Below are 22433 nucleotides of genomic sequence, written 5' to 3'. Positions count from 1 at the left end.
TAGCTCCCTGCCACAAATCTACCCCGTAACAATCCCTTCAAATTAATTTTCCCTCCGTTTACGTTGGAGGATTACAGCAGAACAGAGGCCACCGCAAAGTGGCGCGTCGCAGCGAAAAAAAAAAAAACGCCCCGTGCTTTGGTGATAACTGTATTAAAATATAAAAACTCAACCGCTGCGGAGTTAAACGGCTTTTGTATGGCTGCCAGGGAACTCTTCTTGGTCCGTTCTGTCGCATCCAAGCGGGAGAAAGAGGCTGTTAAAGGGAAAAAAACAAAACACAACAAAAAAAAAACCCTTTCCGTTACATCGTGACACAATCACCTTGAAAGACAGAAGCCGGTCGCTCGGCTCGCAAATGTCTCCCGCCCGTTGCTGGCACATTCCGTTTCTGGAGGTTTAATAAATTAAAAAAAAAAAAAAATTTTTTTTAAAATTGTCTTTTCTCTCATTTTGCTTTCAAAGCCAAATGTCAAAACAACACAAAAACACCCCCAACGCGTGAGGGTGCAGTTGAGGTCACCAGCTCCTCACAGGCTTTGTAAAAGCTATTTCAGGCCCTAAGCTTTGGGCCCGTCCCGCTCTGGGCGCGTCCCCCGTGACAGGAGGAACGTTCCGTGGCGCGACACGATGCGTTAGGCCACGGGATTCGCCTGTCGGTGCGTCACGGCTGTCGGGACGGGGTGGAGACGCCAGCGCTGAGGGAAGGGGCCGAGTCGCGGCGGGAGCGAAGCCGCCGTCTGGGACACGGGACCGTCCCTCCGCGGGGCCTCCAGCAACATGTTCACCAGCGAAAAAAGAAAAAAAAAATCCCTTCCCCAGTTTGCTTTTTGGGACACGCACACGCTGTGGCAGGGTTTCCGGCGCGGCAAAAAAAACCCGCGCCCGGGGAGACACGTCGGATTCCCGGCGGTTTGTGAAGTTTTACAATTTAGAGAGAACAAAACCCAGGTCGTCTCCTGCCCAGACAGCGGAAAATCCGAGAATTTCCGAAAAATGCCGAGAGCAAGAGGCTTCTCAAAGGCGCTGTCCCAGCAGGTGACGTCTGCCACAGAGCCAAACCCCGCGAGTTTGTGCTTCTGTGCTGAGGGAGAATGGAGATAATATGCTGAGGTGCTTCGAGTAATTTCAATTTTCTTTCTGGTTTTTTTTTTTAGGGGTATATTGATTTTTTTTTTTTTTTTTTCCCCCCTGTAGGGAACTCTGCTGATGTTACTTCTCTCGTGAGCGGCGTGTAGACAACACACCCATGGCAAAAAAAACCAAACCCAAAACTCGGTATCAAGGAGCTCACGACGCCCTGTACATCGTTCCTTCAAGAGATGAGCGGTTTAATCTGCAGAGTGACTCTGCCGTGAGAGCAAAGTCTGAGGATCCTGAGAGAACAGTTTTAGGTGCTGGTTGGTGACCAAAGGAAAACCAAAAAAAAAAAAAAAAAAAAAAAAAAAAAAAAAGTGCGTTTCAGCCAAGACAAACCAAGCAGAATTCAGCTACGCTGCTGGCCCTGTTTCCAGAGACGTGTGCTATAAAAGAACCAGTAAAAAAAAAAAAATCTTGTAAATCACACACTTATATTTAATATATTGAAACAAAATAGTTAAGAATGCAGGAACTGTATACAGATTAAAAAAATATTTTTTTTTTTTTTTAAACCATCTGATCTTAAAAATAGACAATAGTAGTGAAGCTTAAAATACAACCACTCGCATTTCGAATGTTTCAAGCCACAACCACCTCGGTGCGTCCCGTCCCGTCGCACGGCCACTAAGATAACGTGTCCGTGGTTAAAAAGGTTGTGTTGGTTGGAGTCACTTTGTCACAATCCAAATCTACGACAGTTTTCCCTTTGCTGGAAGAGCCCGAGCACTCCTGGTGCAAACTTTCCCTCCTCTCTGCCAGTTTAGAAGTGGAACGAGCCATGGAGCCGCTCTGGCTGCCGTTGGTTTGCGAGCAGACGTTGTTCACTTTCGTCGCTTTGTTTTTGTGGTGGTTGTTGTAGACTTTGTACTTCATGAGGAGGATGAAGATGAAAACGAGGACGGAAGCCACAATGATCCCCCCAATGATGATGATCATGGTGCCGCCGAGGAACTGGGCGTGGAGGGAGCGGCACTGTTTGTACTCCTCCTGGGTGGTGAACTCCACGCAGCCCAGCACCCTGGTGGCCGTCAGGGAGGTGAGTCCGTCGTCGTAGACAGCGAGGACACACAGGTCGTACTCACGTCCTGCAACCAGATCAGTCAAGAAGAAGGATTTACTACCAGCTGGGATCATCCTGGAAGAGAAAATGAGCACAGTGTGAACGTCTGAGCTGGCGGGGAGAAGTTCTCGGGGGGCGGCGCGGGGCCGCGCGGGGCGGGGACGGAGCCTCCGGTTTCAGCCGTTTCGGGTAAAAAGACCCTGATTGCTGCTGCAATTGGCTCAGATCCCCAGGGTGGGCCTTGACGGGCAGGACACGCCCCGGAGGGAGGGAACCCGGGCGGCCTTTCGGGAAACGCGACGGAACCGAAGCAACGTCGTTAAGGACTTAAATGGCGCGAAAGGAAACACTTTTAAAATGTATTTTAGTGATTCTGCGTCCACAGTTTGAAGATCGAGGGGGGAGAAAACAAAAAAAAACCCCAAACGCACTTGTGCCAAAAGTGGGGCCTCCTGCAGCCCGGTAACGGCACGAACCGACCCCCCACCTCGACTCGACCCCGACGTTGGGATTCTTTGACTTCCCCGCCTCGACTCGACCCCGACGTTGGGATTCTTTGGCCTCCCCGCCTTGACTTGACCCCAACGTTGGGATTCATTGACTTCTCCACCTCGACTCAACCCCAACGTTGGGATTCTTTGACTTCCCTGCCTTGACACAACCCCAACACCAAGATTGTTCACTCTTAACCCTAATGATCCTGCAGCACAATGCAGCGTGGGCGCTAAACTGGCAGAGGAGACGCGTCCCTGTTGGAGATTCCCCCAGGCCCCCGCGCGAGCCGCGGTATCTCGCCGCGGACCAGCTCTACTGACCGTGGCATGGCCAGTTCCAATCCCTCACCCGCGGGACTAAGGGCGACGCGATGCTTAGGCTGGAAGGGAAGAAGAGCTGCACCTCCCCCCAGGTTCTCCAAACGTTGGGCTGCTCCCGCTTCGTCCGTAACAACCGAATTTCTGTGACTTATGAAAAAAACGAAACGGCCACAAATTCACGGAACCCCGGAGAGCTCCAGCCCGGCTTCCCCCGGCGCTATCACAGACACACCAACACCTGAAAAGCCTCGCCCGGCTCTCCAGGCACCGTCCCAGCGTTCAGCCGCTCTCCTGGGAGATATTTTCCCTCATGTTCGATCTGAATTTCCCAAACCACGACCCGTAAAACCCCCGCCCCAGCCTTAACTTCTGCCTCCGCGGGATCTGGCCACGCACCAGCCTGTTGGGCTACCGAGGGATTTTACTGCGGGAAAAACAGGGTTTAAGGGGAAACAATGCAAAATTTGTTAAACTGAAGCCTCACCCCCTGTCCCCGCCCTGCGAGGTACTGGGGGAACGGGCGCTCTGATAGAAGCAGTGACAGCAATTGATTCTTGCTCACACTATTAAAAAAAAAAATTTATATTTCTGCACCAGCAGTACAAAAGGAAACAGGGATGTTTTCCCCCCTCCAAAAACCAAGCTCGAACGCCTGGGGAACAGGAGGCCGGACCCTCCCATCGGGGTGCCACGACGACCAACCACCACCTGCACCCGCGGGGTCTCATCCCGACAAACCCACCACGGCCCCGGCGGCGCTTCGTTAGCGACGAGCGTGGGACTGGCAGCGGAGGAACATCCAGCGCCGCCGGGGCGATCCCGACCGGCTGCGGGAACCGGAGGCTTTTCCCCAGAAACCCCAGGGGGAGGTTTCCGGGGAGAAACTCCCTGCGGAAGCCTGGAAACTGCCACGACAACCGCTACACTGCAAGATGAGGGAGGGGAAAAAAAAAAAAAAATCTACCAAAATTAAAGCCGAGGAGTGACGAATCATGTGATGCAGCGTGTTTGCAGATGTCAGATGGCTGCTGTTCTGCGTTTCCATCGGTAAAAAAATCCTCTTTTTCCTGAGGAGCGACGAGGCGAGGAGACGAGAACCGCCTGTCTGAGATTCCCAAGGAACCGCCGAGTCCCGGGGCGCCAGGGTGTGGCACAACCTCCCCCAGACCCCCCCAAAAGCCAGCGCGGTCCCGAGGCTCCTCCGCCACTCTGCGCTGAGCTCCTTTAAGGATTTTTTTTAAGGATTTTTTGGAGCAGACGCAGGGTGGCTGGTTCCAAGGGCTTTTCACGCAGCGGATGGACGTCGGCAGCGAAACGCTGCCGCGCTCGCTCCGCCGCAGCCCCGCTGGGTTTTTTTCTCCCCACGGGGAGCACAGGGAGACGCTATCAGCAGTTTTACACGATGCACAGTCTCTCAATTATCCACAGAGAAGCGTCGCTATTAAATACTCATCTTCTAATTTACAGCGTGCAGTTGCAGCTAATTAAAGTTCGATGATCACCAGCTATGAAAGATTAAACTCGGTGCTCGGGCGCCTGTTGCCTTTGATGCGACGGGATCCAGCCCCGAACTGATGAGGGCTGTTGGGGAGCATCAAGAATCTGCTGCTTCTGTGGCACAAACCGGAGTTCATCCAGCCCAGCGCACAAATCAGAATATTTTTTAATTATTTTTTTTTAATTGGCTGCCCAGCACAGAGGACAGGAGCGCCTGCTGTGCCCCCTCGGGGGGATTCTGAGCACCCGGGGTCTGGCGGGGGGGATCCCACAGCCCGGTGCCAGGATTCATCTTCATCAAGATCTGTGTGAGCTGGACCAGACGACGGACGAGGCAAAACACACGTTGAGCAAGCGATAAAACCAACGGCGGGCGGCTTCCCCCCCAGATTAATTCCTGCTTCCTAAAGCATCTTTACTATTTGTCGCTGCTGTTTGAGTATCCAAAGGTCACTCCTGCTGGTATCTCCTCCTCAAGACCAGCAAACCTGGGCGAAACAACCATTCCGCTCCAACAAAGTTCAGCTACAATCTGAGATCCCTTTGTATCTCGGGGAAGGGATAAAAATCTGCTCAAAGTGGCTCCTGGTTCCCCGCGCCCACGCCCGGTACAACGAATTTCTGACCTTCCCTCCCCAAAAACCAAACCAAGGTTCTTCCTCTGTCAAGGTTGGCGCTTCCTGCAGATTCCACCCGCGCCCTCGTTTGCGCATTCTGGATTCCTGCTGCTCCCCTCGCTCTGAGGAGATTTTCTTTCCCCGTAACTAATGTTTGCCTTGAGTTTCGCCACCCCCCGCCCCAGGGGACGGGGCAGAGCGACGGTTCCCGTCTTGCAGAGGGATGAGAGTTGGAAGACTCTTCAACTCAAGACCACAAGGAGCCGGCGGGGCCGGGAGCACAACTCCCTGTTTTCCTCCTCGCGTTCACCCCTGGGAAAAATGTCGCGTGTTGGGAATCTTCCCGAACAAGGGAACGTCTCGGGGCGAGCATAACCGTGGGCACGCACGCAAACGGAGAATCTGATCGCGGGCCGGAGGGAAAATTCGGGGGAATATCATCGCTCCGCCCTTACTTACGGGCTGAGGTGACCGCGCGGTTCCTCACGATTACCTCCCCCGGGTGGAGGAGGCAATGGAAAGGTGAAGACAAATAACGGAGTCAAAGGAGGGGCGTAAATTCTGGAGATAAAGCGAAGTTGCCGTGGCAACCAACACCGACAGGAGCGACAGGTTCCTGCACTCGCTCCATCCCCTTCCCAGCACCAAACCAGCAGCTCTGGGCAGGGGGCAGCTCCTTTGCCTCCCGCAAAACTCCTCCGGGGTGGTGATGCTGCCGCGCGTCCAGCCCCGCCCGGCCCTGGCCTGAGGTGTTCGTGTCCCTCACCAGACCCGTGGGCTCTGAGGGGGGGTCTCGGCCACGCCAAGGGCCAGCAAACGCCCCAGGGCCCCCCGGTTTCCCCGGGTGCGACTCGAGGCGGCGGTTCGGGCCGAGGCAGAGTCGCTGCCCCGTTCCCAGCCCTGGCGCTTTAGGGCAAAACTTCCTTTAAGGATCTAAACCCGATGGTCGCTCGCTGCAGGAACTGGGCAGGAACACCCGGATTTTCACCCCTGCGGCGCCCGTTACCCAGCGGGCTGCGATGCTGCATTGTTTGGAAGAGCTGCTCTGTCATTTGAAGTGTTTTATGGGTTTTATTTCCAACTCGAGCCCCGGCGAAGGGGCTGGGTGCCGAGGAAGGGGCACGGAAACGCCCCGTTCCTCCCCATTTCTGCCGCAGGAACAAGGCACGAGGCCGTCCAGCCGCAGCCGCGTTTAACTCCACAGATCTACGGACCAGCCGCCACGCGGGTCGCTCGTTTTTCGAGACTTTGGGAAGTTTAAAACCCAGCGAGAAAGAATTGCTGCAGGAGTGCGGCGGCTGCCACGGCGGCTGCCGGCCTGCCACAAATCCCATTAAACAACCCGCTGGTATTACTGGGATACACCTGCCAGCGCTGGCTGCTTCTCACTTCTCTTTGCTTTCTGGTGGGAGAACTCGGTCAAATCCCTGCAGAAACCCCAGTCGCAGCTACGGAGACATCTCTGCCTCACGTCCCCCCCGGATTTCGCGGCTCGGCAGCTCCTCCAACCAGCGATGTCACAAACGTTCTCACAGCTGACAATTAAACGAGGCTTCATCTTCCAGCCAGCTCCTCGCCGTCCCTGGCAGCTCCCAACACGGCGTCCTCCCACCCCCTCCGGGAGACCCTCACCTCGTCCTCCTGCTTCCTTCCCAGCTCGTCGCCATGGCAACAGGAGGATGGATGGCATCCTTCCTCCGAGAGACTCTGGGGATGGGCACTTTCACATGAGACTTCTGAAAACCCCGAGTGACATTTCTGTTTCAGGGACTCCACGCAATTTTCACACATGGTTTCAGGTTTGTTTAGTTAGTTTGGTTTTGGTTTTGTTTTTGTTTTTCTTATTTTCTTTTTAACCCGGATTTTTTTGCGGCGGTGGGTTTTTCACAGAACCTCAGAATCCCGGCTTGGAAGGGACCTCAGGGGTCAACTGGTCCAACCTCTCTTGGCAAAAGCCCGGTCTAGACAAGCCGGCCCAACCCCCTGTTGTCCAGCTGAACCTTCAAAGTGTCCAACGCTGGGGAACCCCCCACCTCCCTGGCAGGATTATTCCAGTGGCTGATTGTTCTCACTGGGAAGAATTCTCCTCCCCGGGAGCAACTTGCACCCGTCACCCTTCGTCTTTTCCAGGTGACTCCTTGTAGCCAGGGCGTCTCCATCCTCCCCGCAGCCACCCTTTAACCACGGGAGACAAGAAACCCCAGCGACCAGCTCCCCTCCATGCCTCTCCTCAGGGGGCTGCTTCCCAAAGCGCTGTGCTTGAACCCGAACTCTCCGGATTATTCCTGAAGCTCTTCCCCATCATCCACCCAGCGCTGGCTCCACTCCAGGCTGCGGTGAGACATGAAAAATTTAGAGATTCCGCCACGTGAGTGGCACAAGATTAGAAAAAAACCCCGTTGTCACTCGGGGTTAAGGGAAGCGCACAGCTGTGAGACGTTAAATCCGGCTCAAACACTGGGTCCCCCTTTAAGTGTTTTACCCCCCCCTCCTCCAATCAATCGCAAACTAAAGCTTAGAGACAGAAAAAGTCAGAAACTCGCCCAGCCCCTGCGCAGGGGCGCAGCTGTAACCCTGCTCTGCACACTCCGCTGACAGCGTCAGAGTCACTCCTAATTTTTACCAAATAAACTCCATCGGAAAAACGCGGAATCCACCCAAAACACAGAAGGTAAAAACCTCCCGTGCAGCGCCCGGCTCCCAGCAGGGAATTCTGTCCCCATGTGGCTCTGCCCCGACACGGGACGGCCGCATCCGCGAGCAGAACGCGGCATTGGGCGTCTCGATTTTTATTTTTTTTCCCCTCCTCTCTTCCCCATATTTTTAAGTAAAACAACGATGCTTAAATCACCATAAAAGGTAACTAAAATCTCCATCTCAATTTCCTTAAATGTTAACAACTAAGATATTGCTCATCAGCTCCGCTTGGCCCATTAAACCGGACCATGAAACTTAATTACGTCGGTAAAGAGTTTAGGGACCCTCAAGAGGTGGCGCGGCCGCGGGCGTGTTACTGGTTCTCACGGAGCAACTCACTCCTCCCCGAGGGGGGTTTGACGAGCGAAGCTTCTCTGAGGCAGCTCCCGTCTCCTCAGCCCCCTCGCCCGCGACGCGGCGGGTGCGGAGCGGTGCTGCCCTTCTCCCTCCTCTCCCTCCTTCTCCCTCCTCTCCCTCCTCTCCCTCCTCTCCCTCCTCTCCCTCCTTCTCCCTCCTCTCCCTCCTCTACCTCCTCTCCCTCCTTCTCCCTCCTCTCCCTCCTTCTCCCTCCTCTCCCTCCTTCTCCCTCCTCTCCCTCTTTCTCCCTCCTCTCCCTCCTCTCCCTCCTTCTCCCTCCTTCTCCCTCCTCTCCCTCCTTCTCCCTCCTCTCCCTCTTTCTCCCTCCTCTCCCTCCTCTCCCTCCTCTCCCTCTTTTCCCTCCTCTCCCTCCTCTCCCTCCCTGCACGGAGGCGCCGTTACCTGTACACCAGGATGTCGTCGGCGGAGCTGTTGTACTGGATCTGGTACATGCGCATCCCGGGCAGGTGGTGCTGGGAAGGCCACTGGATGAGGGCGGAGGACGACGTCAGCTCAGTGACCACCACCGCCTTCTCCTGCTGAGCCTTGGTCTCGTTGGGGAAGCTCGACTTGGCCGAGATGAGAATGTCCGAGGGGCCGGGCTCCGCGTCCTTGTCGCAGTTGGTGCTGTTGGCCAGGCTGGGGTACGGGCTCACCAGGAGCTCGACCGGCGCCGTCGACTCTCCCGCGGCGTTCGACGCGATGCAGGTGAACGTGCCCTTGTCGCCCAGGGAAGCGACCGAAATATCCAGCGTCCCGTTCTCGTAAGAAACCGTCCTGGAGGTGTTGGAGACCAACTTCCCGTCGGGCGAGATCCAGCGGACGTAGGGATCGGGGTCGCCCACGGCTTTGCACTTCAGAGAGACGCTCTGGCCTTCTGTCACCGTCAGCTTCGGGGTCCGGTGCGTTATCATCGGCGGCTCGCAGACAAATTCCTCCTCTTTGATGGACCAGAAGTATTTTCCCATCAGCTCGGGCGGGGAGGCGCAGGTCTCCAGATCGTCCTCCCTGGTGAGACGCCTGAGCCACACGAGCTCGCAGTTGCAGTGCAGAGGGTTCCCCCCGAAGCTGAGCACCAGGGAGGACAGCGGAGACCCCTTGGACTTGGCATACACCGGGATTCTGGAAAACAAAGGGTCAGGAGGGATCTTTTTCAGCTTGTTGGAGGTCATGTCCAGGCGGGCAAGTTTGTGGAGGTTTGAGAAGATGCCTTCTGGCACAAACTCAATGAGATTATGGTCCAGGCTGACCGTATTGACATTAGAAAGTTTGGCAATCGTTTCCCAAGGGACGTTAACGAGGTTGTTGTAGGACAGATCCAGGTCTTCGATCGTTTCAATAAAATCATCCAACGACCCGGGAGAGATGTAGTTTAACTGATTGTTACTGAGGATTAAATGCCGGAGGTTAATCAAACCCTTGAAGTGATCTTCGTTGATGTAAGTCAGCCTGTTGCTATCCAAGTGCAAGGCGTGGAGGCCTTTAAGATCAAAAAAAGCGTAAGGCATGATTTGACTGATTGTATTCCTCGACAGCGTCAAGTGAATCAGGTTGGTCATGTTGGCAAAATCCTTCCTCCTAAGCGTAGTGATAAAGTTGTCCATTAGCCTCAGTTCTGCCGTTCTCCTGTCGATGCTGGGGGGCACGAAGAGGAGCCCCGTCTTTGTGCAGAGAATTGTGAAGGATGGAGACAGGTTCTGGCACATGCACCTCTTGGGACACATCATGGCCTTCACGGCTGTGCTAATAACCAGGAGAGAGACAACCAGCCTTTCCATCGTAAGGAAAATAACAGACCTGGGGAGGAAAAAATAAAAACAAAAAAATCCATGTAAATGTGTTTTAATTGGGCATCGGAAATAGGTTGACACTGAAGTTTTCATCACGAGTCCACCTGTGCCAACTGGAAGCGCCTTCCAACCATCACAAAGCCACCATGCACTGGGATGTTCTGGGAGCTGAGCGCTCCTGGCCCCGCTCTGCCCCCGCCGGCGACACCGAGACCAACTGGGAGCACCAGCCCCTCTGACTGGGAGCACCAGCTCCTCCGACTGGGCACACCAGCCTCTCTGACTGGGAGCACCAGCCCCTCCGACTGCGAGCAACAGCTCCTCCAACTGGGAGCACCAGCTCCTCCGACTGGGCACACCAGCCTCTCTGACTGGGAGCACCAGCCCCTCCGACTGCGAGCAACAGCTCCTCCAACTGGGAGCACCAGCTCCTCCGACTGGGCACACCAGCCTCTCCGACTGGGAGCACCGAGCCGCAAGCCCTTTTTGCAGAAACCCGTATTTTAAGGACAAAGAGTTTTTTTTTTTCCCCCAGGACATGACAGGGGTCTGAAACTTTTACAGCAAATAAGGAGGAGAAACACCTTCAAAGGCATTTCCAAAAAGCAAGGCTCTGTTCAATCAGAGAAGCAGATTTTTTTTTTTTATTTTATTTTTTTTTCCCCGCGCAGCACAGGTAGCATCTTTAGAGAAATAAATTCCAGAACTGCACATGCGTTTGGCCAGTGAAATTCCCTCTGACACCTCGTGCCTGCCAGGTTATTTTCCCATTATTTCCCATATTTCCCCTGCTGCACCAAAGGGGGAGATTATTTTAATTTCTCCTTCACCTCCAGCTGGCTGGAAAACTGCCAAGCGCCGAGCGGGGTGACTCAGGGAGCCGCGAGGGGCTAAAACTCACAAATTACGCGTTTCACCCCCAGCTCCAAACCCCGGCGGGCGCATCCTGCTCTGACAAGGAGGGTGCTGGTGTGTCTGCAGACGGGCACGCACAGCTCCAGCGCGCCGGGGGTGTCACCGCGTTACAGTCGGTTCCGCCTGACGGGTCCTTCACGTGGCGGCGTAAAAATACCCCAGCACGATCTGCTGAGTCAGCTGCCTGCAAGAGGCTGCCAACGTCGCTGTAAGTCACCAGATTCTTGCAGGACGTTTGTTTGGTGGGTTTTTTTGTTTGTTTTGTTTTTGGGTTTTTTTGTTTTGTTTTTGTTTTTGTTTTTCCCGTTGGTTTGTTTTATTTAACAATTTCCATGGGCTAAAGCTCCTTTACAGGGTGCCGGGATCTCCGAGATACAGAATTACAACATCAAAGCCTGGAAATGAGTTTAGTTAGATCCAACCGAAAACTCCACAGAGAGGGGAGGAAAAAAAAAAAGAAAAAAAAAGTGATTAAAACCAACCCATCACCTTACAGAGGATTATTGCTTCAGCCCGGAGAGCGTCAGAGCCCAAACCTCTTCACCAAGGCTGCGCACTCATCACCTACTGGAGGCTGATCTGTAGTTGTGGACAATCCTGACCGATATTTTGTGAAAAATAAATGAAAAAAGAGGCGAAGCAATCGAGGAAACCCTCGGTGTGGGGAGAGCGCGAGGGGGTGGGAGGACCGTCACTTCTTACCTCGGAGAGTGTCAGTTCCACACAGATGATGATAAATTTTTTGGTTAAGAACCGAGTTAGGGAGATAAATCCCACGGCAGAGTTTGCACAAAGCTGGTTCGCTTCACACTTTATTTTCTTTTTTTATTTTTTTTCTAATAAGCCTTGTCTCAGCAACATCTTACTGCCCAACCAGTTTTTCTCCACAGCTTTTATAATATTCGATATATTCCGCTACAAGCTTTATCTTTCAAATATTAAATATATATTCGATATATTCCACTGCAAGCTTTCTCTTTCAAATATTTATTTAATTTAAATATATATTCGATATATTCCACTGCAAGCTTTATCTTTCAAATATTTGCTTTTTTTTTTAAGAAACCCATTTCTGCCGCCACTCTCCACTGTGCTCCAAACCCTTCTTACTTCTAACGGCTCCATCTTTCCACTCCTGCTCGGTTCAGGTGATTAACAAACACGCAATTATCCCCAACCAGGCTGCTGGGCAATATTGCAATTCCCTCGGTTTGTCATTAGCGAATACAAATGCAATTTTAATGGATTAACCGACATCTGGGCTGTAAAAAAAAAAACAAACCAGTATAAACCCCACCCCACTTAAACCGTTATTCTGTTAAAAAATAATTAAATGTTACGCACGTGAAACCGCGGCGCTAAAATTAATGAATTCTGGAGCCAACGTGGCCCCGACGAACCGTGCAACAAATTGTGACTCTCGTCACGAAAAGTCACGTGTGAGGGGGAAAAAAAAAAATTCTCTGAACTGTCACTTATTGGTTCAATTTCCTCATTTCCCACCTGCAGTTCATGGTAAAAAGTGGTTGAAGAAGTAGTTTAATCCCCAGGTAATAAAAAAACTACAGAATAAAGTAATTCCAGTCGGAAGGGACCTACAAGTGGGGGCCACGATGAAGATTTGTGCAAAAAACAGGGTTTGGTTTGTTTTGGCTTTTTTTCCTGTTTTCCTACAGCAGAATGTCGCTACGGCTGGTTGTTGCGCGTAGCCTCAGCGGTGGTTAAGGGAGGGACGTTTAAATCCGGCGATTCCCAGCCATCGGCCTGTTAATTTGGTGCCGTCGGAGAGAGCTGGGGTTGCCTTTGCTCTTCAAAAAGAGATTTCCAACAGATTTAAACAGGCGCCACGGCACGGAGGCTTCTCGCGCTCCACTCGCCACGGGCGCCGCGTGAAGGACGATGCCTACAGACGAGACTTGAGCAGCTTTGGGGGAGAAATTCCACCTTCCAAAAAAAAAAAAAAAAATCAAAAAAACCACCCAACCAGCCCTTTGTCAAGTGCCTTTGGCGAGGCGACCGCACCTCTTCCCAATGCTGGTGTGGGTGCAACCCCGCGCCCAGCCACCCGCCCCGCTCCGTCCGCGCCCTCGGGGCTGTCGAAGGGACGTCGCTCCCTCCCTATTTTTTTGGTTCGTTCTACACAGAATTGGGTTCCTGACTTGGGCGTGGAGCAAACCCCAACCCCTCCCTCACGCCCCGGCGTGTGCCGTGTCTCACCCCACCACCGCCTCCACCTTTGCCCGCTCAAAGGCAACTTTCTGCTATTTTTGAACCCGTTTTTCTCTTTTCTACACCATTTTAATTGCCCGGCTCTGCCCTCAGACAGGGCCCCGAGTAAAAAAACCTGCAGCTGCACTGCATCAGCTTCTGATCCTCCTCGGGCCCTGCAGAATGCGACCCCGGCTTCCTCCAGCACAGAAATATCCATCGACAGAGGGGGGCAAACAGATCCTCGCTATTGAAACCAGCTGATTTACACCCCGCTTCTTGCCCCCTCCCTGCTCCGAGCGGCGGCATCCGTCACCGTCACCTGCCCCCACGGCTCCTTCCCGGCACGAGACACAGGCATCCGTGGAAGGGGAAAAAAAACCAAACAAAAAACAACCCAAAAAAGAGCTTTTTCTCGAGGGAGGTTTTATTATTACCCTTTCCCGATCCACAATTAACCACACTGAAAAATTTAATTTACCAACAAGAAATAACGTGCTTAATTTTGTCCCGCTTGCCCCACCTGTAAATGAGCGAGAAACGCTTCCAGTTAAGTGTTTAAGGAGCCTCTTGCTGATTTTCTTCTGGTTTTTGTTTGTTTGTTTGTTTGTTTGTTTTACCTTCCCCAAAACCACTGGGAGTCCCCGTCAAGATACACTTGGGCTCAGAGCAGATTAGCTGCAAATCTGGGAGCCAGCACTTCTCTGAACCCAACTCACCATCATTAATATTTGTATCAGGATGTTTTTGCAGGTTTTTTGTGTGTTTTTTGTTTTTTTAAATCTAGTCCACAGCATAACAAGAAACCCAATGCATTTACCAATATTTTTCTTTCCTGGCGTTCTTTTTCAGACCTGCCAACCACGCGAGTGAACCCGTTTGCCTTTTCCTTTATCCCCAGAAGGCGGCACAAACAACACCCAGCTGCGCGCGGTCACTGCCCGCCGCTGGGGAGGTGTTTTCATAACACACACACACACACACACACAAAAAATCACATTTCTCAACCCACAGCACAGACGTGCTGAGTAAGAAAACCAGAGGGAAAAGCCTCAGCAATAACTTTCACCTCCATGTTCGGGTTTTGCCTCACCCTAGCTCTCCGTTGTCTATCAAGGCTGTTAGCAGACCTGAAAATAATTTTATTTGGTTTGTTTTGGTTTTTTTTTTTTATTTTTTGCTGTTGGGTTAGGGTTTTTTTTGGTGGTGGTGGTCTTGTTTTGTGTGTGTGTCCCCAAAAACGCAACCAGTTTCTGTCTCATTTCCTCAACTTTAGCCCTATACTGAGGAAGGTACAGAAAGAGTTACCAAAAGGGTAAATCTTTATAGATTTATTGTGTGAATATCTGCGCTCCCTCCCTCTCTCTTCCTCTGGCCCCAGAGCTCACGATAAGCTGTGCTGCTCTTCCCCCCACCCCCCCAAAAAAAAAAAAAAAATCCTGAACTGGAGCCATTTAATCCGCTGCCAAGGTAGCCAGCACACCGATGTAAATCAGCCAACAGAAATAACTCCTGTGGGTTTTGATGGACGGCCCAAGGTCTCCCGAAGATGTATGTGATGAAGAGCAGAGAGTGAATTATATATTGATGTTTTATTTAAGAAGGGAGCAGGTTCTGGTGAGGGGAGCCTGGAGGAAACGCCCCGTCAGCATCACCGATGAGCCCGCCGTGTGTCTCACTCAAACACAGCCGGTGCCGGCGGCTGGAAGAGTTAATTCCTCCCTGGAAGATCTCTTCCGAGTTGCGACGCCAAGTCCTAAGACATTGTACCCAGTGAAGCGTTTCGTTATGTCTTAAAAAAAAAAATAATCTCTGCACCGTCCGCTGCTCCCTGTGCCGGGGAGGTCGGGGCACACACAGTTCCTCCCGCGGCTGAGCAGAACCTCCCTGGGCACCCCTGGAAATGTGAGAACCAGAGAATTTTCCGACAGCTCCCACTTGCACAAGGACTGCTTGGGATTGTCTGATTCCTCACATCCCCTGTCTGACAACAAAACCCTTGGAAATACCGAAATGGGACCATGAGTTTAAGACGCACGTGGACTTTTGGACGTTGTGAAGTCTTTTGATTTCTCGAGATGCACAAGCACGGTGAAGACCGGAACAGCACGGCTCCAAAATCCTCCTGTGAGGAATAAGACATAATCCCCACAGCAGGAAAAAGGCCGTGGAGTTCCGATCCCACCTTCCTACTCAGGAAAAGCAAATTAGATCCCCGACGGAACCGGCCCTTGGTCCCGTTGGGTCGGGTGGGTCAATGCCAGCAAAACCCCCCAAAAGTTTGAAGCTAGAAAACAGCTCCTGGTCAGAACTTCCCACCAGGAGGTGGAAGAGTTGAGGCCTTTTACCAAAGCAAAAAAATCCTGCTCGAAGCGCCTGGAAATCCAGGAAGAGAAGGGGATGGAAGGGGAGGACCCTTCCGCGGAAAACCCCGCGCACCAACCACCGAGGAAAATTGCAGCTGCGGCTTTAAGACTCTCGCGGCTCCTCAAGGAGGTTGTTGGGAGTTTTTATTGGAGGATAGTCTTGAGCTAATCCGGCAACACACTTCACAAGACTGTAAAACCACAAACGGCCCTTTACGACACTGAAAAGGGGAACATTTGCTGCTTAAACTGAAAAAAAAACCTCATTAAAAGGGCCTGGCTGGACCTTTTGGGGATAGTTTCTAGACAAACTTTAACCTCCGTGACATAAAACGCCGTTTTTAAACAGTCCCACCAGTTATCCGGCCGTGATTCGTGAACTCTCACGCCTGACCCATATTTGTAAACCTCCGAAATGCCAAATAAACACCCAAACCCACCACAGAGCTGCAGCAATTCCTCCTCCCCCATAATAAAACTTCCCGAAGGTGCTTCTGCGGCCTCTCCCGAGTGGGAATTCACCCTGAACGAGGCCACGGGCGTCGCCTGACGCGGCCCAATTTGGGAAGGTGTCGAGTGAAGTGAAGCGCGTGGAGCGATGGGGAGGAGACTGACACCCCAAAGCGTCCTTTGGGTGGATGGAGCACAAAAAACGCCCCCTCGGCGGCGTTAAAAACCCCGCGGAGTCAGAGAATAGTAGAATTGTTTATTACTCTTCGTAAAAGAGCTTTAAGATGAGGCCAACCCTACACCCAACGCTGCCCAGCCCGCCCCGAGCCACATTGCTCTGTGCCGGCCGCGTTTGGTGCCAAGAGCAGAGTGTTGGCTTCTCCCAGCACCATTCCCAGCTTCCTCTGAAGAAGTGTCCCCCCGCGGGTGGTGGCCAGGAGCTGCCCCTCGCTGGCCACGGGCCCAGCCCGCGCGGGGTCCCGCCACCATGCGCAGGACAGGCGGCGGGAGCTTCGAGTCACCGTGGACTCAACGTCGGGGGGTGGTTCCAGGTGTTGCCACCTCCTTCAAAACAAACCATTGCCCCTCGTCTCCCCTCTCCCGTGGCGCTGGAAGAGGGAAAATGGGGATTTTTTTTTTTTTTATTTTTTACGAAGCAAAACACAGCGTCCACCTACCACTCGCCGCAAGATGTTCGACGTGAAGCGTCACCAACTCCACCGCTTCCACTCTTTAACCGGCCCCAAAATGTTTTACAGCTGATGACAGCTAATGACACTTCTAACGAGGCTGGCAGACAATAATTTCATTACAAATCCCATGCCACCACCGCTCCCACCATTCAGAGTCTAACAAGCATAAAATTGCACGCTCGGTATGTACGCAGGCAGGTGTGTCATTACTCTGACAAAGAAATGATAGTATTTGTAGACAGTTGCGCTAACAAAAGAATAATATTCGGATGAAAATCACCTTCGGTTCAATATGAAGAATGTGGGTTGCCTAGAAAATAACGTCTCTCTTTTTCCTACAGAAATATTTCACTCCTCGCCAGCGCCGCCGGTTGCTCTCCTCCTTCCCCACCCGGCGCTGGGCAGCCGAGACCAACTCAACATCAACATTTTCATATTTTTTCCCCCCCTTTATTCCTCCCGTCGCTACATGGTGTGGAAGAAACCAAGTCACCCCTCTGCGGGCGCCTGAAATTTAATCCCTAATAAACTTTAAACCGTTTTAGCAAGACTCTGAGTCAACGCCTTGCTGAACCATCATCTCCTTGATGGCCTGGCATGCCCGTGCCTGGGATGGGGTCAGATGCAACAACAACAGGGCTGCACGTTCATCCAATTCTTGTGCAACTGCCGGAAGGCACCAGATAATATTTGACAAAAGTCAATTATCTTGGACCCTGTAAACTGCGACCACCAGGGAGACCCTTTGAGCTCTGCTGGATCGCAGCGGGGCTGTGACCAGCATCTCCCCCGAGCCGGGAGCCTCTCGGGGACCAAAACCCTTACGGTGTCGTCTGCTCCAGACGGAAGGTCGGGGCGAAGTCCACCCGCTCGAGTCTCAATTATGGCCCGTTGAGGAATGCTGAGGCGTTGGGAGTGTTTGCTCTACACTCAAGAGAGAAATTTTCTTTGAGCTCGCTTCTGTTTGACCTGTTTATTGGTGTGCGTGTGGGTACGTACCCTTGCCTTTGTTCCTGTGTGCGTTTGTCCCTTTTGTGTTCATTTTACTGAATCCAAACATGTATGTTTGTGTCTGTTTTGTGTATGCGCACACATATATATATATATGTATAAATAAAGGTACCGTTAAGTAAGTTGGAGCGAATCTTGTCATTTTAGAATCTGAGTCGCTTTTCTTTGTGAGTTATTTTGTATTGACAAATTGCTGTTAGTTATTCATAAATTTAGATTATTTTTACTAAATCATTACCATGTCGATACTTCGACAAACCGTGACGCACGCCCGGGATGAGCAGGGATTGGGTCGGTGAGCAGAGCACCGCTGGGTTTGAACCGCTCGGCAGCTTTTCTGTTGGAGGAAAACCAGGATTTCCCTTATCAAAGCAGCGCCCCAAATCCCACCTCGCTGGGGACCCCCTCGAGCACGCGGAGACAAACCCACCGTCCGCAGGCGAAAGGCAGGACAGAGCAGCCCAGGAGCTTTCACCGCACAGACCCAGCGTTCAGGTTTTATTCGGGATTTCTCCACCACCTCCACCCTCCCGCCCTGCTGCCGGGACTGAAATCCACAGCAGAGCTGGGAGGGGGGAAAAAACCCAACAACAACAAAACAAAAAACAAAACCAAAAAACAAAACCCCAAGCGCTGCACAAAGTAATGAAACCGTATCACAAAGAGAAGCGTCCTCACCCAGCACGCGGCGGTTTCCAGAGAGACTTATAAACCTCTCGGCATCAGGATTAATGACTTTTTTTTTTTTTTCTTTTTAAAACTGCAATTGTTGGGAACAATTGTGCAAAACTTACTGCGTGTTCCTTTCCTCCTCCCCGCTCGCAATTTCTTTTATTGGCTCGAAGCGGGATATCTCTCTCTCTCTCTCTCTCCACCCGCCTTCCCTGATTTAACGCAGAAAATCAGAAAGCCACAGGTGCCGCAAAATCAGGAGTTTGTAGGAAAAACCTCCAGGCTGAGGACACTTGTGGGGGACGCCAGCTCCAGCGGCACGGCGGGGAGGGACGAGCCCATCGCAAACACCCACACGTGGCAGGGGGAGAGGCTGGCGCCTTACCCCAAGGGCCAAAGTCACGCTTTTGGAAGTGAAAAACATTCCCGAACCTTCGGGATAATTCCTGACTCGGCTGCTTTCCCCTCGGCGGCCAAACGGTTTCACCTCACAGCCCAAAAGCGCAGAGGGTCGGCGAATTGTCCCGGCGTCACCCAAACGCACCCGCTCCCGCCTCGGCCCCACCCCAGCCCCGGTCATCATCCCCCCACCCCTGGATTATTAATCACTCCGGGCTACACGTGGCTTCCCCCAACAGGTTCTACCATCGTCCTTAACAACCGGGCTGGTGTTCAAGCAGCATCTCTGCGCCGCGGGTCTAAAATTCTTACGGCAAGGCGAGGAGACGCGGAGAAGCAATTTGACCCAGCTGCAGCTTGCTGGGTCTAGATTCTAAAACAACATGCCCGTTCGAAAAAATTCACTAGTTAACAGACTCTTCACATACAGCCCCGAAATCTCCCAGCAGGCAGCTGACGTGCCACCACACGGTGGTGTGCACGAGTTTCAGTCCGGCTCACGCGGCTTTTGTCGCTGGCCAGAGCAGGCGGGAAGGCGGGTACGCCGCTTTGGAAGGACAAAAGGGAAGGCAAAAGTTAATCTAGACTGACATTTTTATTCAAAACGCAAAAGATACGTCAGGCTGGGCGAAGAAAAGGAAGCGGCGTGGTAAGCGTCGCTTTGACCTTTGTAGATAAAGGATTCAGGAGTGTTCGGGGGAGGAAAAAGAAAAAAAAAAAAAAATAACCAAAGCTCCTCAAAGGTTGTAGCAAACTGAGCCTCAAAAGTGAGCGCCGCTCCCTTCAGAAATAAATGTTACGTGTTAATTAGGCAATAATCAGCCAAACACAGGCCGCTCCTTCCCCTTTCTCAAACATGAACCCCCATGCCAGCGACCCCTCTGCCACAAGAGACCGCTGATTCCCGAGCACTAAAGCATCCCCCAGACACGCCACGCCGCCGAAGAACAGAATCAAGAGTCGTTTTGCTGCGGAGGGGTTGGGGGGTTTTTGTGATCTCCCTGTACAGGAAAACTCGAGGGCTCTGGCAAGGCCGACGGACGGACGGACAGACGGATGCTAGACGGACCTGCAGCCTCCAGGGAGGGAACGAGTCTCCGTAATCACACCAGCAGCTGCTCTACGGAGACAAACCCCCAGACCCGGCTCGGGAGGCCCCTGGTTTGTGAAATGCTCAAAATTTTCCAAAAAGCGGAGAGCGAGGTGCGTAAAAGTTGAGATCTGACGTTTGCTCAGCACTAGAATTCAAAATGATGAAGGAGGGGGAGAAGATTTAAAAAAAAAAAGATAAAGCAAAGACCTTGTTTTAGGTTTGGGGTTTTTTTTTGGTTTGTGGGGTTTTTGCTTGTTTGTTCTGGGTGATAAAACCCCCCCCGCGGTGGGGGCAGACTGATTACGAGAGCAAATTAAACTCTGGTTTTGAAGCTCGTCTTGATTCCTGGCGGGAGGCAACGGCAGCTTCTCTACCACCAGGTAGTTTGTCTTTATGACCCAAACAATAATAAACAAATTAAAAAAGCTTCCGTTTTAGAGCAGGGCTGAGGAATTCCAACAGAATCACGCTCCCTCCAACCCCGTCATCTCCACCCCGAGCGGGAGCACAAGGTGGATTCCAGCAGTTAATCCATCACCCACCATCCACAGCGGCTGTCGCTGCAGAGCTCTGCTGGAGCTAAAAAGAATTTTTTTTTTTTTTTCCTCTCCACCAGAGAAATTCCTTAAGTGACAGCGCTTGGAGACAAAGTATTTTTAGAACTGCGGAGCGTGCTGCTGAGCATCTCCAGTGAATGTTTAATCAGGGAGCCTGGCTGAAGGCGGGTTACAACTGTTTGTATCCCGATATAGCTTCATTGTCTTAATTTATTTTTAAAAATATATCGCGTTTCTTCTCTTTATCTGAGGTCAAGCCTGTGACTAGGAAACGAGGAGGAGAGTTTCCTCTTCCTTAACCCCCACAGGCTGCGTCATGCCTCACCTGATTCTCCTGGAAATTATCTGCGGGTGCGGCCGTCAACGCTGCGCATCGCCCAGCGCATTGGCATCGTCTCCTTGAAACGCTTTATGCCACTTGAAAAAATCCACATTAAAAAACCAGCACATGACGCCTTCCAGCACTAAGGACTTAACTAACGCAAGAGGAAAACGAGCTGCTGTTTCAGGGCAAGAGCGAGCGCCGCTACAAATATCGGATAAGGGTCTCGCCACCCTCGTTCTCCCCAAAACCTCTACACTACCTCAACTAAGATTAAAAATAGAAAATAGTTGGAATTGTCCAGCACGCAAAGACGACACAAGCCCCAGGAAGTCTGATTTTTCCTCCGGCACCTGGCAAGCAAAGGGGAGCCCGGCTCCACCACCGTTACTGAGCACGTCCCCGCGCGTCGGACCCAAACGCTTTTCTGCCTCCGCGTGGGACCGAGCAGGTCGTGGCACCTCTCCGCCATCAAACACGCTCCGCCGGGCTCTCCCGGTGTTTGGAAATTCTCTCCTTTTCCCTGTAAATATTTTTTACGTCTGCGTGGACACGAGCAGGATCTCAGGTCAGGAAAGACATTGGCCCATCAAGACAAGGGGCGAGAGTTTTAAAACTTAAAAAAGGGGAGATTCAAACACGAGGAAGAAACTTTTGACTCTGAGGATGGTGAGACACTGGCACAGGCTGCCCAGAGCGGTGGTGGACTCCCCATCCCTGGAAACACTCAAGGCCAGGTTGGGCTCTGAGCCACCCCACTGAGTTGAAGAGGTCGCTGGGAGGGAAGGGCCCGACTAGGTGACCTTGAAGGGTCCCCTCCACCCCGAACTACTCAACAATCGACCACACAAACCCAGGTAACACACCCCAAGTGCCCACGCAGAACGCCAAGGAAATAAAATCAATATGGATCTCCCAGACCACGCACCCCCGAGCTCATAAACCAGCCCCAAATGCCGGGTTATTAATAACCCACATTCCCATTAGCGGGAATTATTTATCCTGCCCCTCTGCTTTATTTATTTTCATATCACGTGTCTTGGCAGGGCAAGATATAAAGTATTAAAAAAAACCAAAACAACAAAAAACCCCAGCCTAAGAATTATAAACTGTGCAGCTGATAATTCGGTGCTTGCTGAGCGCCGCTTTTAAAATGGGTCCTAAGAGAGGTCCCAAGCAATGAGATTTTAGTGCCTGTTGCACTAAACCCTTCACCTCGCCGCCAGCAGACGGAAGCCCTTTACCTTCCTACAGCACAAGCAAGACGGAGACGCTTTTATTTACAGACCCTGGAAGTTGTTTTCCTGCTGCCTCGTCGCGTCCTGGGGAAGTCTGGCGGTTTAGTACGTGAGTTTTGTTCGTTTCACGCTACTAGAGAAATAAAAGAACTAAAAGGACACGGAGATGTGCCAGAAATATCAAGAAAAACGCCAAGACTTCTCCATTGTGGGGCAGAGGGGGTGGAAATCCTGGTTTGAGACATCTACAATCTGCTCATTAATAAAAATCGGGGAGGTGAGGGGCAGGAAGAGATGGGCAAACACGAGAACCTGCTTTCGGCCCTGCTGCAGCTCCCCGGCACAGAGCGCCTGCGAGAGATTTTTTTTTTTTTTTTTTTTTTTAATTGTGACGTAACTTTAGCGTTTCATAGCGAAATGGATACAGGAAGGGTCACGGCCGGTCAACAGCCAGATGGCAACATAAACCAGAGGCACAGGGAAGCTGAGAAACGCCGAGGAATTCCAGAAACTCTTAAAAAAAAAAAAAAAACCACA

The 22433-nt window shown here is 52.0% G+C and overlaps 1 protein-coding gene across 5 annotated transcripts in view; it reads right to left on the bottom strand.

The window, feature by feature from the left end:
- Window positions 1-22433, bottom strand: part of LOC141972712 (leucine-rich repeat and fibronectin type III domain-containing protein 1-like protein) — a 41508-nt gene continuing 19075 nt past the window's right edge. For 3 of the 5 annotated variants that reach the window (XM_074930660.1, XM_074930661.1, XM_074930662.1), the window contains 2 exons: window positions 8586-9980; window positions 1-2275 (listed from right to left, as the gene is read on the bottom strand). In XM_074930660.1, the coding sequence (XP_074786761.1) occupies window positions 1765-2275; window positions 8586-9961 (1887 nt within the window). In that variant the 5' untranslated portion in view covers window positions 9962-9980 and the 3' untranslated portion in view covers window positions 1-1764. The remainder of the gene's footprint in view (window positions 2276-8585; window positions 9981-22433) is intronic. The other 2 variants (XM_074930659.1, XM_074930663.1) reach the window with 2 other exon arrangements.

The sequence above is a fragment of the Athene noctua genome, chromosome 35 (genome assembly GCF_965140245.1).
Source record: "Athene noctua chromosome 35, bAthNoc1.hap1.1, whole genome shotgun sequence".
NCBI lineage: Eukaryota > Metazoa > Chordata > Aves > Strigiformes > Strigidae > Athene > Athene noctua.
The sequence above is the reverse complement of the archived record's forward strand: the minus strand, read 5'-3'. Positions and strand labels throughout refer to the sequence as shown.